At 39.8% G+C, this 15,409-nt stretch overlaps 1 protein-coding gene across 1 annotated transcript; it reads left to right on the top strand.

Moving 5' to 3' along the window:
* The first annotated feature begins 1,843 nt into the window (after positions 1-1,843).
* On the top strand, positions 1,844-13,456 carry tmem135 (transmembrane protein 135). Its single transcript, XM_061085372.1, has 15 exons — positions 1,844-2,014; positions 6,015-6,142; positions 7,051-7,143; positions 7,363-7,396; positions 7,505-7,570; positions 8,797-8,843; positions 8,961-9,002; positions 9,095-9,271; positions 9,359-9,428; positions 9,548-9,715; positions 9,866-9,929; positions 10,012-10,088; positions 10,433-10,531; positions 10,621-10,688; positions 10,886-13,456. Exons 1-15 carry the CDS (start codon positions 1,877-1,879, stop codon positions 11,010-11,012), a joined length of 1,398 nt encoding a protein of 465 aa, XP_060941355.1. The 5' UTR covers positions 1,844-1,876; the 3' UTR covers positions 11,013-13,456.
* Positions 13,457-15,409: the final 1,953 nt, after the last annotated feature.

Genomic DNA, 15,409 nt, shown 5'->3' with positions numbered 1-15,409 from the left:
TAACACAGAATAGAATAATTTGAGATAGCTTAAAAACGAAACCAAAACTTAATAAGTTCCCTTGTTATGTGATCTGTAAACTAACCAAATAAATCCCATTGAGCTGAATTCATTAACATTCACATAGCAAGTAGCTGAGCTCTTTAAATTAAGTCGAGATATCTATTTTCGTAGTTGTAGAAATACTGCACAACCAGTGAAATTGACTCAATCTCAAACCAGCACCTCAAACCTTGAATCCAAGGAGTGCAGAAGCTGACACCTGCTGACCAACTCTGAACATTGCAGCAGTAGAGATCAAGTCGGGTGAAGCAGTGGCTCCACCTCTCATCTCTGAGCTTCCTTTTTCTAAAAATCAGACATGTCTCAGTGGTGATATGATGCAAAAACCAACACTGTGTACAGTTTATACTGGAAATAAAGTCACAATGATTCGTAGGCTTAAAAAAGTGCACTGTTATTACTCTGCTATGTGGTTGTAGGTCAACAGGGTCAATCTCTCCAGCCGGGGGATGATTATGTTGTCTTTTGTCTTGTGGCTCCATTGTGACCCCTGAAATCCAAGCCTGTAGATACTGGGCCGTCTCAAGGGACTTTGAGTGTCCCAGGTTTAAGGGACCTGGGGGGCCTGTACACAATGGTTGTTGTTGGTGACTATTGTGATCAGCCCTTCTCATGGGTCCCCTGTCAGTTCGGAGTAATCACTTACTTTGCCGACCCAGTTGGGACACTTCAGTGTGAAAGAATACACTGTCCCACAAGATCACGTGAGCTCTCGTGTCATTTTCAGTCAGGCATCTGCTTAGTGGTCCACTGTGGAACAGACACCTCTGGAAATACAGATGATTTCTCAACAATTTCTACACTGTTCACCTCAAACTTTAGAGTTACGATATTCAGCTTAGTTAAATCAAGGATTCCCATGCTATCCTCATGTATGTGTTTTTGTGCTGTTGATTTACTTTACAGAGAAAACATGCTAAATTTGGTCCGTAATTAACTCAACAATCACATAAAAGAAACACAATCATGCTGCTGTGAGCATTCACACAATCCACACATCTCCCTGCAGTGTTAACATCTTGCGTCACATTAAGCCTAAATTTAGATTGAGAGGTTTATGTATAAAGAAGTTCTAAGAACAAAGCTTTTAAATCATGTTACACAGCAACAAATCTCTAATAAACTAATCTTTATAAATCTGGTTTCAATGAATACCTAAGTTACCCAAGTACCACTCTGTCTATTCGAACTAAATCTTGAGAAATGATTTTCTCAAGAGCAAAAGTATTTGGACGACTGAATCCAATTTCCAAGAATACATTTGACCTTCAAACTTAATATCACAAAACAAATTTTAAACAATTAGTATTAATAATTTAATCCCAGGTTATAAATGCATTCTACACCTTTTTATGAACAGAACTTCTGTCTGTAAGACTGTTTTAAATCAGAAGATGGAGCCCTTGAGTAACTACTCAACTTTATTATTCTATATGCAATTGTTTTTGACTCACAAACTGACATTTGTTTATAAACCTTTTGTTAGTTTTATGCTTAAATCCTGTCTTTGTTTTATTGCTAACGTGTTCTTATTGATCCATCTTATTATTAATGTCTTGGTGCCTTTAATGTATGATATTATTATTATCATTATTATTATTATTATTATAAAACATCGAAGACGAAATACTTTTCCCTGGGGTTTTAGTTTTGAACACAGGATCAGGATTTTACTCCAGAAACCATTTTACGTCCAGCGCCGTGCGCGTTCACAGCTGTTTTGCGTGTCCTCGCTGGCCTGGCCGTGAACGCGCACGTTGGGTGTACTGGGTGTTGTGGTCTATGGTTGTGGTCAGTGTTCAGACCTACAGTCATGGGCGCTCTGAGCAAAATACCACACAACTGCTACGAGATCGGTCACACATGGAGCCCGTCGTGTGTGCAGGCTGCCGTGGACATCACCCGGGGGGCTCTGGAGGTCTCCTTCAAAATATACGCTCCTCTCTACCTGGTAGGTTTCACCCGCTGGTCTGAGACTTGCACACTCTGGGGCTAAAGTTAGCCAGCTAGCCAAGGAATGCTAACAACCTCTGCTAAACGTCATAAAGATTAGCTGCGGTGTCAACTAGCTTTCTGTCGGGGACTCACCGCTACTCGTTGGTTCGTTTCCGGGAGGTTTCAGGCTGTTCTGTATCACAATACATCCAGAACACAAGGGTCCTCCTCAAGAGGACTTTCTGCTGACTTCCAGAGAGGAAGTCTGGGTTCGGACTTCTGGAGAGTCCACCTGGGTGCTGACCTCCAGAGAGGGTGCCCGCCGGGGTGCTGACTCCCAGAGAGGAGTCTGTCTGGGGGCTGACCTCGAGAGAGAGTCCACCTGGGTGCTGACTTCCAGAGAGTCCACCTGGGTGCTGACCTCCAGAGAGGGTGCCCGCCGGGGTGCTGACTCCCAAAGAGGAGTCTGTCTGGGTGCTGACCTCCAGAGAGAGTCCACCTGGGTGCTGACTTCTGGAGAGTCCACCTGGGGGCTGACCTCCAGATAGGAAGTCTGGGTTCAGACTTCTGGAGAGTCCACCTGGGGGCTGACCTCCAGAGAGGAGTCTGTCTGGGTGCATACACAGCACATTGTTTAAAACTGGTAGTGGTGTATAAAGTACTTGAAAGCCATACTTGAGTAAAAGTACAGATATCTTACTTGAAAGTCACACCGGTTAAAGTGAAAGTCACCCGTCAGAAAATGACTTGAGTAAAAGTCTTAGAGTTGCTCATATTAAATGTACTTAAGTATCAAAAGTATCTGTTGTTGAAATGTACTTAAGCATCAAAAGTAAAAGTACAAGTACCAAAATTAAAAATGCTAAGTGCTTTTTATAGTAGGCCTATACAGACACAAAACAACCCAAAATTGTTCAGTTCAGGATTTATTTCAACTGAAAATTATAACAACACTATATATATAATGTATAGTTTTACAAATTTTGACCCGAGATGCTGAGGTTAAAATAGTATTGGACAAGTGCATCTGAACTTCTAGAGACAACAAAGAATCAACACAACAGAATAAACAAGTGCCTCTTGATTCTACCTAAGAACACTTATAGACCTGCCACTAATAGACCAAATTAACCTTTTGTGTCTATTAGCTGTATTTTGTAACTGCCTGGATGTTTAACTGCCTGTATACCTGCCCGCCAGCTTGTCCACACATCTACATGTAAGCCTGTTTATTTATCATTAGACTATCTTCACTGAATGGGCTTGCGTTTGTGTTTGCATTTGTTTCCAGCAGGGTGACAATACACCTGTAGGGTATCTTGCCTGAAGGGACGACAAAGTGAAGACACAACCCTGCTTGAAGTTGTACACATTAGCCAGTTTGTACAATACATATATAAGACTCAACAGCTTCTAAGTTGTGTTGAGTCAGCACAAAGGGCGACTCAGGATTGGAATTGGCAATATATAGATATATAATATCTTTGCAAAAATTATATTGGCATTATAGTGAGTGGAAAACTGGGCCTGATTACCCAGGGATCCATTTGGCGAGGTCCATTAAAAAACCTGAATTGTATGCGTGAATATGCAGTATATGACACAGTGTTTGTTTTTGGTTGTGTTGGCTGAAAGTTGTTTTTGCGTTTGCTTATATAATTGGTTGTGTTGTTTGTTTTTCCATCTCGACTTGTTTTAAATCGTTTGTTTTGTTTACGTGGACGTGTAAGACTAAGTAGACACGGCCAACCAATGATAGTCTATTTGCCAACAGTTTTTGTTTAAACCAACTACTTCCAATATTTTCTTTAAGAAAAGTTAACCACTTGCTGCTTCGAGCTATTTATTTATGTGCAGATGTTGACACGAAGCAGGAAAGGGAAAACGAATGTGAATGGAAAAAGGAATACCTTCAAAAAATTATGTAAAGTCACCTAATAAAAGCCCTCAAAAAGCCAATTCATTTGCCTGAATAATAATCCTTACAATTTCAATAGGGCCTCACATCTGTCAGTGCCTGTCAGTGCTCGGGCCCTAATAATAAAGACTGAACTGAGCTCCTGCAGGAGCGAGAGAGAGGTGCGCCGTGCGTAAAGGTGCACGTTGCGCCAACCTCCGCTGCTCAAGTAACGAGCCAGTTTTGAGAATGTAAGAAGTATAAAGTACAGATATTTATGCTCAAATGTAGCGAGTAAAAGTTAAAAGTCGTCAGGAAAATAAATACTCAAGTAAAGTACAGATATGTGAAAAATCTACTTAAGTACAGTAACAAAGTATTTCTACTTTGTTACTTCCCACCACTGAAAACTGGACAGACCACATTTACACATACAGTGATGCAGTGTGCAGATATGGACAGGGAAGTGCTTCTCAGAATCAAAAGCTCAATCAGTTTCTTAATCTTTCTTCTTTGTTGGTAATAATGATAATAATAGTAATAAAACTTTATTTCTACAGCATTTGCATGCTTCACAAGTGTTGAGGAATTTTTAACCATCCTCACACATTACTGTATATGCCACTATAAATAATCTATAATACATTATATCTGTACAGGAGAATAGTGCCTGTCTAGCTCAACAGATACTCCCTTCTCTCTCTAAGCGGTACCCAAGGTCAGGTTGGGCCGACCAGCAATGCATTGTAGTGTCTATGTCTAGGGACTTTCATATCTAACTTAGATATGCCAGACAGAGAAGCACTGACTTCTCTCACCAACTTCATCTCTTTTGCGTATTTTATCAGTGGCAAGACGAAAGGACACAATGTTATTTAGGAATGCATACCTTAGGCTTAACTATCCAATAGGATGGGAACACCTACATGTAACATAGAGCGTGACAGCAATTCTAGCCGTTCATGAATGTGCTTTTAGAATGGGGGACTCAAGTAGAGGGAGATATACTGGATCAAGTCTACATTAAAATCTTCAGCATAAGACATCAGCTGAGTTCTCCTTTCACCAGCTTCCAGAAAACTTCCATAACAACAAGGAGAACAAAACAAAAAATTAACAACCTGTTACAATGAATAAAACAAATAGGACGTCATTTAAAAGGAGCTGTGTCAGGCAGCATCAGCTGACTCCACATTGTGAACCGTAGTAAATGTGTCAAAATGCTTTCGTCCACTTATCATTGTTTGTTCTTGCTTGGTACGAAAGCGTTTTACTCTGTCCTGGAACAAGGCCTCATTCACAGATTCCCCTTCTCCGTGAGTTTTCAGTTTCTTGGCTGTTATCTCACTCACTGTGAAAGCTGAAAGCTCTATTTATTGTATCCATTTGTCAGTATAACTCAGTGGCTAATCTTTTACATCACTAAAATTAAAATAAAGTTGAACAACTGATTGTCCATATCTCTTGAAAAGCCATGGTGTGGTGAAGAGGTCCAGAGATGAGCTGCTGTAAAACCCTTTACCAATTTACATCTGTTGACTCTAGCCATTGAAACCATAAAAACTAAAAGAATATGATGATAAACTACTAAAGAAGTGTATCCACTCCAGCACAGTCACCACCTTCAAACGTGAAGCCTTTTCCCAAGTTGATATGAAAAGGCCTTCGATAAGAATCAGCCAGAACTGGAAATCCAGGAATTCCCCCTGGAGCAAAAAGCTAATTCTTCCACAGAGGTGTGATGCTGTCAAAACGTTATACAAACACTACAGTATGTGCTGAAGAGCTCAGGATTACACCTCGAAGCAGTTGTCTGTTATGCAGATCATGTATATAGCACAAAGTTCAACGTTAGCTAACACGTGAAATTCAGCTAAAGTTTGCTTAAAATTATGAAAGCTAACGGTGTTAGCAGCTACTACATTATTATCACAACATGCAGTGTAATAATGTATTGGAAACCATCAAATGAGCTTTTTGCTGTGTTTTGCTTTGCAGCTTTCAAACCATCATCAGTTCAAGTGGGGAATGTAATGCATTTAAACAACTGTCCTCAAGTTTTCTAAAGCTGTGATGTGGAAACACAAAATGAAAACCAGTAATTCTCCATGTTCCACAGATTGCAGCGGTTCTTAGGAGAAGGAAGAAGGACTACTATTTAAAACGGCTTCTACCTGAGATCCTGTGGTCTACCTCTTTCCTCACTGCCAATGGAGGCCTCTACATTGTTTTCTTCTGCATCCTCAGGTTAGTGCATCCAATTGTAGGTCATACAGCTCAGCTAAGATTAACAGATTTTACATTACACGCATTTGGCGGATGCTTTTATTCAAAGCGACTTACAAGTAGTGCATTTGACATCTATGAGGGGGCAGATGAGGAAGACTGAGGATTGAACCGCCGACCTTCTGGTTGGAGGACGACCGCTATACACCTCAGCCACAGCCAATCAATCAATTGAAATGTTTGTCATCAAAAACAAGGAGTCAATGTGTCGTCTGAACTTTGCAAAACCAATTTCAAACCATATGAATCCTCTTTATTTACATCCACGTTTATTAGATGGCAGCCCTCTAATACACTGCCTTTGATGGCACATTGTAGGCCTCAGTTGTATTGATGTGACATGCTCACGAAAGAAAGATGTTGTGTCTAGTAACAGAGTCGAACTTCTGCTTCATGCTTTTGAGAATATTATTGTTCACAATTGGTTGGTGTTGCAGTGTAAATCGGAAAGTTTTTTGTATGCAGATCTGAGTGGAAGTGAGAGAAGGAAGTGCCTTGTGTTGTGTAAGTGTGTGTCTGATTGTGGTTAGGACTGGAACCTGCCCAAGCTCTACCATGAGAAGAGACACTCTTACAAAGTAGCAGGATGCACAATTCTATTACAGTCTTCAATGTTACATGTTATTGAACCAATTTGGTGTCCTACATACACTTAAGTCTGGACATGGACAAATACAACTATTGGCAGAACTGTGCATCGCAGAACCCACATTTGTGTGCAAAAAAAGCCCTCCCAGATTGACACAATTTTAAAAATGACTAGTCTTATTAAAGCATTACAAATAAACATTTGGGTTTTATTGAGATAAGAAAGTAAAGGACTGATAGCTGAGAAGAAAAAAAAATAACATTTATTTTTCCAACGTTAGGAAACTGTTGGGAGGGTTCAACTCCTGGTCTGCCGGGTTTGGCTCGGCACTGCCTGCCTCCTACATCGCCATCCTGTTGGAGCGCAAGAGCAGGTGAGACTCCAGTCTGTTTAGTTTCACTTAATTTGCTTTTATGACTCTTTGAAAGTCTTCTCATAAAACCCATTTACCAGGTCCAGCAATGCACAGAAATGGCACTTTTTATTTGGGGTTGTAATTCAATTGTTAGATACAGTATCAGGGATGTCCTCGTTAATATTGATTCAGTGTTTTATACCCAAACTATGTCTCAACCTTTCTCCCCGTCACCAGGAGAGGGCTGCTAACAATATACATGACGAATCTCGTAAGTGCTGCTGTTTTCATTTAAACATGATCTGTTAAACACCAATTGATACATTTGCTTCTGCCACACAGTGCATTTGTAATATTTGTTGTGTAATCTGGTTTTCAGGCCACTGAGACGTTGTTCCGCATGGCCGTAACACGAGGCATCGTCCAACCCATCAGACATGGAGAGGTGAGATGAAAGTAAAGGCAGCTAATGGTGTGTGGGGCCTTAGTAATATAAGAGAGAGTGTAGGATGACACCATCTCCACTCTGAGGCTCTCAGATCTGCTTGAGCTTTCCTTATCAGGTAGCCAAGCTTAATCAGGACTGTTAGCTTACACAATGTTTCCCTTTCCTTGTTTTCTGGTATGCCTCTCTCACAGACACAACAAGGTAAAAAAAAACAGTCAAACCTACACATTACACAGACACCCATTCCAATTGGAGTGTTTGTGCGTAGCTGGATAAAACTGAGATGTGTGTCCCTGTCTCAAGAGTAAACAGGGAAAGAGCCATGTAAAAAATGTTAGTGATTTGTGTAGCACAAGGAAGATGTGGGACAAACAGCGTTTACCTGTAAAATATGCAGCAAAAACATTGCCACAATAAGCAGTACCACCCAACAATTTGAAAACCCACCCAGTACTAAACGAAGTATTGGAAATGCCTGAAACTCTACATGTCCACATCTTGCTTTGGTTCTAACACTCACAGCAGTGTGATGATTCTAAACGTCTCCAGAAAAACATTACAGAAATTAAAATGTTCTTTCTTACAGTATTTATTCCAACCCAATAATTGCAAACATAGGCATTTAAAAGCAGTTAAATGAATAAACAATGCTCTGACATAAGCCCAGATACTGTAGCCAGTGGTCTGATGTCAGCCCACATACTGTAGCCTAGTTCAAGGTCAAGCTGAACAAAGACTCCAAACAATAACGGCTCAGAGAAACAAAAAGTGCTTTCAACAAGAAACCCTGAGAAGGACATTTCAGAACAAACACAGACAAACCACTTTTCAGTACGCTAGCAGTCACAGCACAGGAGTTAGTTTTGTTTCATACATTAATCTCGGATGTATAGATTCAAATCGATGTGTCAGTACAGAATATGAAGTGAGTCGTACCAGCTGTCAGTTTTTTATGTATAAACTTGACAGTTTGTTTGTGTCACTTGAAGTTTAAATTTACCGCCACCTTACAGCAGAATTCTATAGCTTCACACTCAACTGGTCATCAATTTGTAATATATAGCTTCACCGTCGTCTTTGACAGATTCAAAGCCAAAGCTCTAGTGTCAATAATTGTACACTTGTACACATGTTTGTTTAGAGTGGATATTTACATGGTGTCACATGACCAGCTGTTTCACCAGTTGATCTAATTTCCTCTTTCTGTCTCTGTTTCCCATTAGGTGCTGTTGTTCTGCATAACTTCCTCCCTCTACATGTTCTTCTTCAGGTCCGAGCAGCACAGTGGACAGATCCTTACACTGAAATATGCAACATTGCTTCCTTGCGAATATCAAAACCAAATGTTTGGTGTTTAATGCGTTAAATCTTGTGTTTTGTTCTGCAGGAGTAATGATGGTCTCAAAGGCTTCGCATTCTCTGCACTGAAGTAAGTTCAAGTTAAGTCCCTCCTCCCACAGATGCCTTGATTTAGACAGTTGTCAGTTTTGGGGCGAAGCTCAGAGGCTTTCTGTGTCACAGGTTCATCATCGGGAAAGAAGAGATTCCAACTCACCCTGTCTCGGCAGAACTTGTTGGCACCCGACCCCTTGAGAGGACAGCTGCCATAGAGACGGAGGATTCACAGCCATCAGCAGGAAGTCCCAGCTCCAGGAGGAAAACTCTGGTGGCCTACACCAGGGAGCTGCTAGAATCACTGTGAGAGAACACAGACACACATGGGTTTGTGCAGAGAGGTGGTCAATACTGACTCATTCTTTTTTCACCCTTTTTTATATAACTCAGATGCAAACATGGTCCAAGACACAGATGTTGTAAACATTACGAAGACAACTGCATTTCATACTGTCTTAAGGTAACGCACTTTTAACTATGATACTACCTTTGGTGTGAGTTTTTTTTCTCATTAATGATAATAAAAATGATTAAAACGACCAAATGCTAATCCTAAATGTGTTTTCTGTCATTGTCCAGGGCTTCATCAGGATGTTCAGTGTGGGCTACCTGATTCAGTGCTGTCTCAAAGTGCCCTCAGCCTTCAGGCAGATGTTCTCCAAACCGTCACGTCTGCCCTCTCTCTTCTACAACAAGGAGAACTTCCAGCTCGGGGCGTTTCTGGGATCTTTCGTCAGTATCTACAAGGTACATTTCATACACGCTGCTTTGTTTTTCCATGATGTGTGTCTTTTAAATTCTGATATCCTTATAATTTCCCATTATACCTCTGTATTTCTTTATATGTCATGTGAGTATTGTACTATTTAGTTTTTTTAATGAATTTCTCTTATTCAGGGAACCAGCTGCTTGCTGCGCTGGCTGCGTAACATTGACGATGAACTCCATGCACTAATAGCAGGTAGCTGCCACATAAAACCCCCGTAGAGTGATCCCTCTGTAGACTCTGTTTGACCTTCGTCTCTTTTCATTTCTCTTTCAAGGTTTCCTGGCCGGTTTGTCAATGTTCTTCTACAAAAGCACATCAATATCCATGTATCTCTTCTCTAAGCTTGTGGAGGTAAAAGAATATCTATTCACAGCCGAATCACAACCAATCTCAGTGAAAAGAAACACAACAACATAAATACATTTCCCATCTCAAGGATAGAGGAACAGGATTTCATGAATATCATACAAAATACGATTCACCGCCCTAAATAAAAGATGATATAACATTTACATCTCAAATATCAATTGAGAAAACTAGTAAATACTGTAAAAGTGTGACAGAAATGGAAGTAGGTCAGAGGTTAGCTGACTGACAAAACAACTTCCACAGATGTGACATGTTGCCATTCATCTCATCTTATCTGGATTGCCTTGTTTATCATTAACAGCACTTGTACTAATCTCTGCCTTTAGACCATGTACTTCAAGGGCATTGAGGCTGGGCGGTTCCCATACTTTCCTCATGCAGACACAGTCTTATACGCCATCTCCACTGCTATCTGTTTCCAAGCTGTAAGTATTCTGTGCACAAACATACAGATCGACTCAAACTTGTTTTTGCTGCGAAAAGATATAATGTTGGACTCACTGTTGTCCCACAGGCTGTTATGGAAGTGCAGAACCTCAGGCCTGCGTACTGGAAGTTCCTGCTGCGTTTAACAAAGGGCAGGTATGAATGTGGGCTATTGTCAAACAATGCATTATAATGTATCATTCAGATCTGACTCAGATATCTCACTTCTTTCACTACATTTAGTTTGAGAGTTAAACATATTGGTGGTTTAGAATAAAAAACACCAACATTTCTGTCCATGTTCAGTTGATCTGTTTGTGAGAGTTTAGATCATTTTCTTTCTTTTCTCTAAGGTTTGCTCTCATGAACCGACACGTGTTAGATGTGTTCGGGACTCAGGCCTCCAGGGACATGCAAGGCTTTGTGCCCAAACTGGACCCTCGATACACCACGATGCTTCCACCTGGAGTCGACTTCTAACTGGGATGACTTGGTTCCAGGCTCAGGGAAGGAGCTGTAGGTTTACCTCAACAGGAAACGGGACAGTTTGCTTGTTCTTTCTGAGCGACTTGAGGATTTTTTTAAAGGTCTTATGACTGCTCAGAAGTAGTGATGTTCTTTTATGAGATGGGATTTACGTTGAAGGTGCAAAAGTCCAAGACCTGTCCAAATCGGTGGGTGTGGGTAAAAGGTGTTGTCTTTATCAAGGTCCTTTACTGATTTGGGTTGTATGATCGCAGGTAATTGGTGAAAGAACTGAAATGGACAAGTTTGGAAGATTGAGATTGAAAACAAAATTGACGAGTATATTAACAGTATCTTGGGTCACAATGAATCCCTTCATTGTACAATACAAATTATAATGTCATATAATATTAATGTTCAAGAAGTCAATTTGTATTTGGCAGGATCTTCTGAACCTGTTGACGGTTTGTTCAGGGGCGTTCCAACAGGATGGACAAGGCAGGCAATTTACTGGGGCCCCTAACCTGAGAGGCAGGGCTTTGAGAACAGTTGACTACGTATGTCCACACAACAATTATAAATGTGTGGGCCCCCAAAAGTAGTAGTAAGAAATGGATCAGTTCACCCAGACCACAAAAAAAATGCAACATTTGGTTGAGTGGAATATAAAAACTACACTTAGCATGCAGCAAATTTTATTTTTATCCTTAAATTGATATGTTTCTTCGTTTTTGTTAAGTTACCTGAAGGTTGGCAAAACTCTGGTTATTTGGATGGGTACATGCCAGTCAGAGGGGGAAACTCACTTATCCTTTAGCAACAAACACAGTGATGCCTGATTCTAATTTGGATTTCAGAGGACCTGTATGAATGTGAACTTTTTCAAGACAATGGGTGCAACTGATGAAATATAATTGTCTAGCCTTATCATATACTGTTAGAAGACAAGGGGAGATTGTTTAGATTGTGTTCTGTGATGTGAAACATTGACATGTGAAGTCGCTGTTGAACTTACATTTTTCATAGCTTAACTGATTTTCTTTCTAATTTCTTTTTTTAACAGCACTTGACAGTAGAAATCTCAATTGGTGAGTAGTACGGCTCATTGGGTGTGAAAATACCAGTAATTTTATATTCAAGACACAAAAATAGTAATTAGAGCAAAAGGAAACAATAAATTGATTGTTAAACCCTATTGATTCCACCCTCGTGTGGACAGGTTATGGCTGAATCATGTTAAGGCAGGAAATCCGACTGTTTGCATCGCACAGATCACTAACCTGATTACTTCAAAAGTTACAGTTACAGTTTGCAGGTTGTCATTAATCACATTTATCTTAAATGTACTAAAGGTTAAAGTTATATAAGAAACATTTAATCACCCTGTGTGTATTTGGTGTCTGCCTCAAACTACAAACTTGCAAACTAACTCATTGTGACTCATTTATTTTCATTCCAAATTTTGTCTGATTTAAGATTTAATGATTTTTGTGACATGGATCTACATGTAATCCCACTGCCTTCCTGTTAGAATGAAAATTTCACAATATGTCACAGTTTTGCATATGGTTGAATTCAAATATTTGAGTCCTATCCACTGCTGTTTCACAGTAAAGTGCAAATGTATTCGGGAGCAAAGTATTAGAAACCTGATACTTTATAGAGGATAAATTGGCCAAATCACAGTGTAATGCAAAAATCCATATTTAAATCAAACTATATAATTTTGCAAATGTTCTTAAATTTTTTTTTTAAAAAACAGTTTGATATTCTCCACCCAAATTTGGGAAATAAATTTCTTTAATCGACCCGAACCATCATTTTCATTTTATTTTCTGGAGATGATTGGGTTAGATATTACTTCAATATTAATATCCACTAATAGAAATCATTAACAGAGATTGAATTAAATATTTTTGTATCACATGAAAAATAAATACATTGTGTTGGCTGTTTGAATTTCAATTGATGCTTACTGGAAATTCCAAGATAAACTCTAATACTCAAAATCTATGTTGATTGAAATATTGTTTACTGAAGAAGTTGGTGCTGCATCAAACGTTTTAGTGTCTGAATTAATCTTGACAATTTGGAAATCTGTGGTCTGTGTAATATTTCAGTGCTCAACACAAATTGGAGATTCATGACACAAATTGAACTCTTCATTCCAGATGTGATTTCATATAACTAGCGTGTTAAGTAGATTGTTGTAGCAAACTCATAGTTGTGTTTACTTCAGTGTTTTGACTTCAGTTGTTCAACCCAGCTTTAGACACATCTGACCTCCACACCAGAAGCCATGATTGTAAAAAAAATATACAATGCAACCTTCTTGTTGAGACTAAGGCAAAGAAAGAGTGAGATAATAACAATCTATCATACTAAATTGAAATACAACTCTCTTCAAATGTATTTGATTTATATAAGAAGGTGTATATTAAAATATTTTTCAATTCCAAGTGCATGACTTTTTTTTTCAGTTCAATTCAGTGCTGAGTTTGATCTTATATAATGATAATGTTAATTTTCTGTTTTTTTTGTGTAGTGACTGGCGTCACCATGTAATGAAATTCTACAGTGTTACAATATTTGCCTTCTAGTTCTGATTTAGAACAGTGGCAGGGACATTATTAGGGTTTACGGTACAAGTTAAAGTGAACTTCAGCACATTTCAAACATCTACAGGAGGACAACACATGCAATTTTATAATGAACTCATGGGTCCCATAATATAAATCTTCATCGGGTCAGTATTTCCTGTTGTGCACATGTTATGTCACAGGTAAAAATAGCTGGGAAGTTTCAAATGATTCATATTGGGCCCAAGAATCCTGTCCATGACTCAGAGTACTGCAGTACCGGTTTTGAGTGCACTCAAATTGGGCCAGAAAGAAGAAAAACACTGCGGAAGTATATCCAAAGAGAGTCAAGAACACACATGTTAGGCGTAGTGAAGACGAGATGAACATCCAATTGGTTCACTCATGGGCCGAAGCTTCATGGGGCTTCATTTGCTCTACTGCGCCATCAAGTGGACAATACGTGTAAATCAGGCAGAATGATTATAATGACACCATGGCTTTGGTGTGTGAAGCTTTGAATTGAATAAATGAATGAATGACGTTTGTGATGCCAATACATGAATTATGAACTTATTAATATGGTGTCTGTCTTAATGATTCAATGATCAAAAGGGAAAGTGGAAACAAATTGGGCAGAGGGTTGTGATGTGAATGTGTTTGTGTTACTAGCAGGGGCGGCTCCTGGTACAGGCGACATAGGCGGTTGCCTAGGGTGAAAAATGCCGAGAGGGCGGCACAAGAGACTGAATTATCATGACGTGACACATGCAATGTAAAACAATATATTAACGTCACACCATCATTCTCTAACCCCGGGACGCACCGGTGGTAGAAGCGCCACGAAATGCGGTCCGCCTCATTTCCTCGCCCATGTTAGCACCGGTAGCGTAATGCCGGGAAGAACCGGGAAGCGCCGCGGCCACACACACATACACACACACAAGCACATAATCTCCTGTGGGGGGCGGCTACAGGCTTGCGTAGGTCAGTCACCTGTGAAGACCAGCATCATTTACCCCTGAACCAGCACGGAGAAATGCGGTCCCTGGGCCGCAGGGATGAGCCAGCCCCACGCCACTACGCTGCCATGGGTGGAACCAGGACACCAGTGGACACAGGAGCTGGGTCCGAACTCATGGGTAAGTTTGGCAGGCTGTCGTGTTGGCAGGACTTCCACCACCTATTCATTGCACAATATCTAATAACATGTAAATTTAAAAACAAAAATGAACCATAACCATTTCAAATTAAATATAAATAAAAAAATAAAAAAAAACTGCGTGCACATATCCTGCGCAGAAACCCACTGCGCACATCCTGCGCAGTGGACCACTGCGCAGGAATTGCGCGCGCAAGTTTTTTTTTATTTTTTTTTTTTATTAATTTAATTTAATTTTTGTTTTTTATTTTTTTATATGTAATTAATTTAAATTTACATAGTGTAATATATTTTGTAATTAATAGGTGATTGAAATGCCAATTGTAAGAGTTCAGTATATTGCCGGCACGAAGATAAGAAGAATGGTGATCGAACTCGCAACCTACGTGTTGTAGAACGACCACTCCACCAACTAGGCCAAACCACCTGCTGACTTCAAAGAGGAACTGAGCACAATAAGAAGATGGACAAATTATCGTGTGTGTGTCCGTGTCATTCTATGCTGCTTTTTATACACACAAATATTTTCTACTTTACGACCTTACTTAAAAGTTACTTTTATATTTTGGGATTTTAGATACTGGAGGATTTAACATGCTTTAAAAACCAATTTGAAATCTCGCCTAGGGTGCCAACATTGACAGGGCCGGCCCTGGTTACTAGGGACAACA

Source organism: Limanda limanda, chromosome 14, assembly GCF_963576545.1.
Source record: "Limanda limanda chromosome 14, fLimLim1.1, whole genome shotgun sequence".
Lineage (NCBI taxonomy): Eukaryota > Metazoa > Chordata > Actinopteri > Pleuronectiformes > Pleuronectidae > Limanda > Limanda limanda.
Note: the sequence above shows the minus strand (reverse complement) of the source record. Positions and strands in the feature narration are given on the sequence as shown.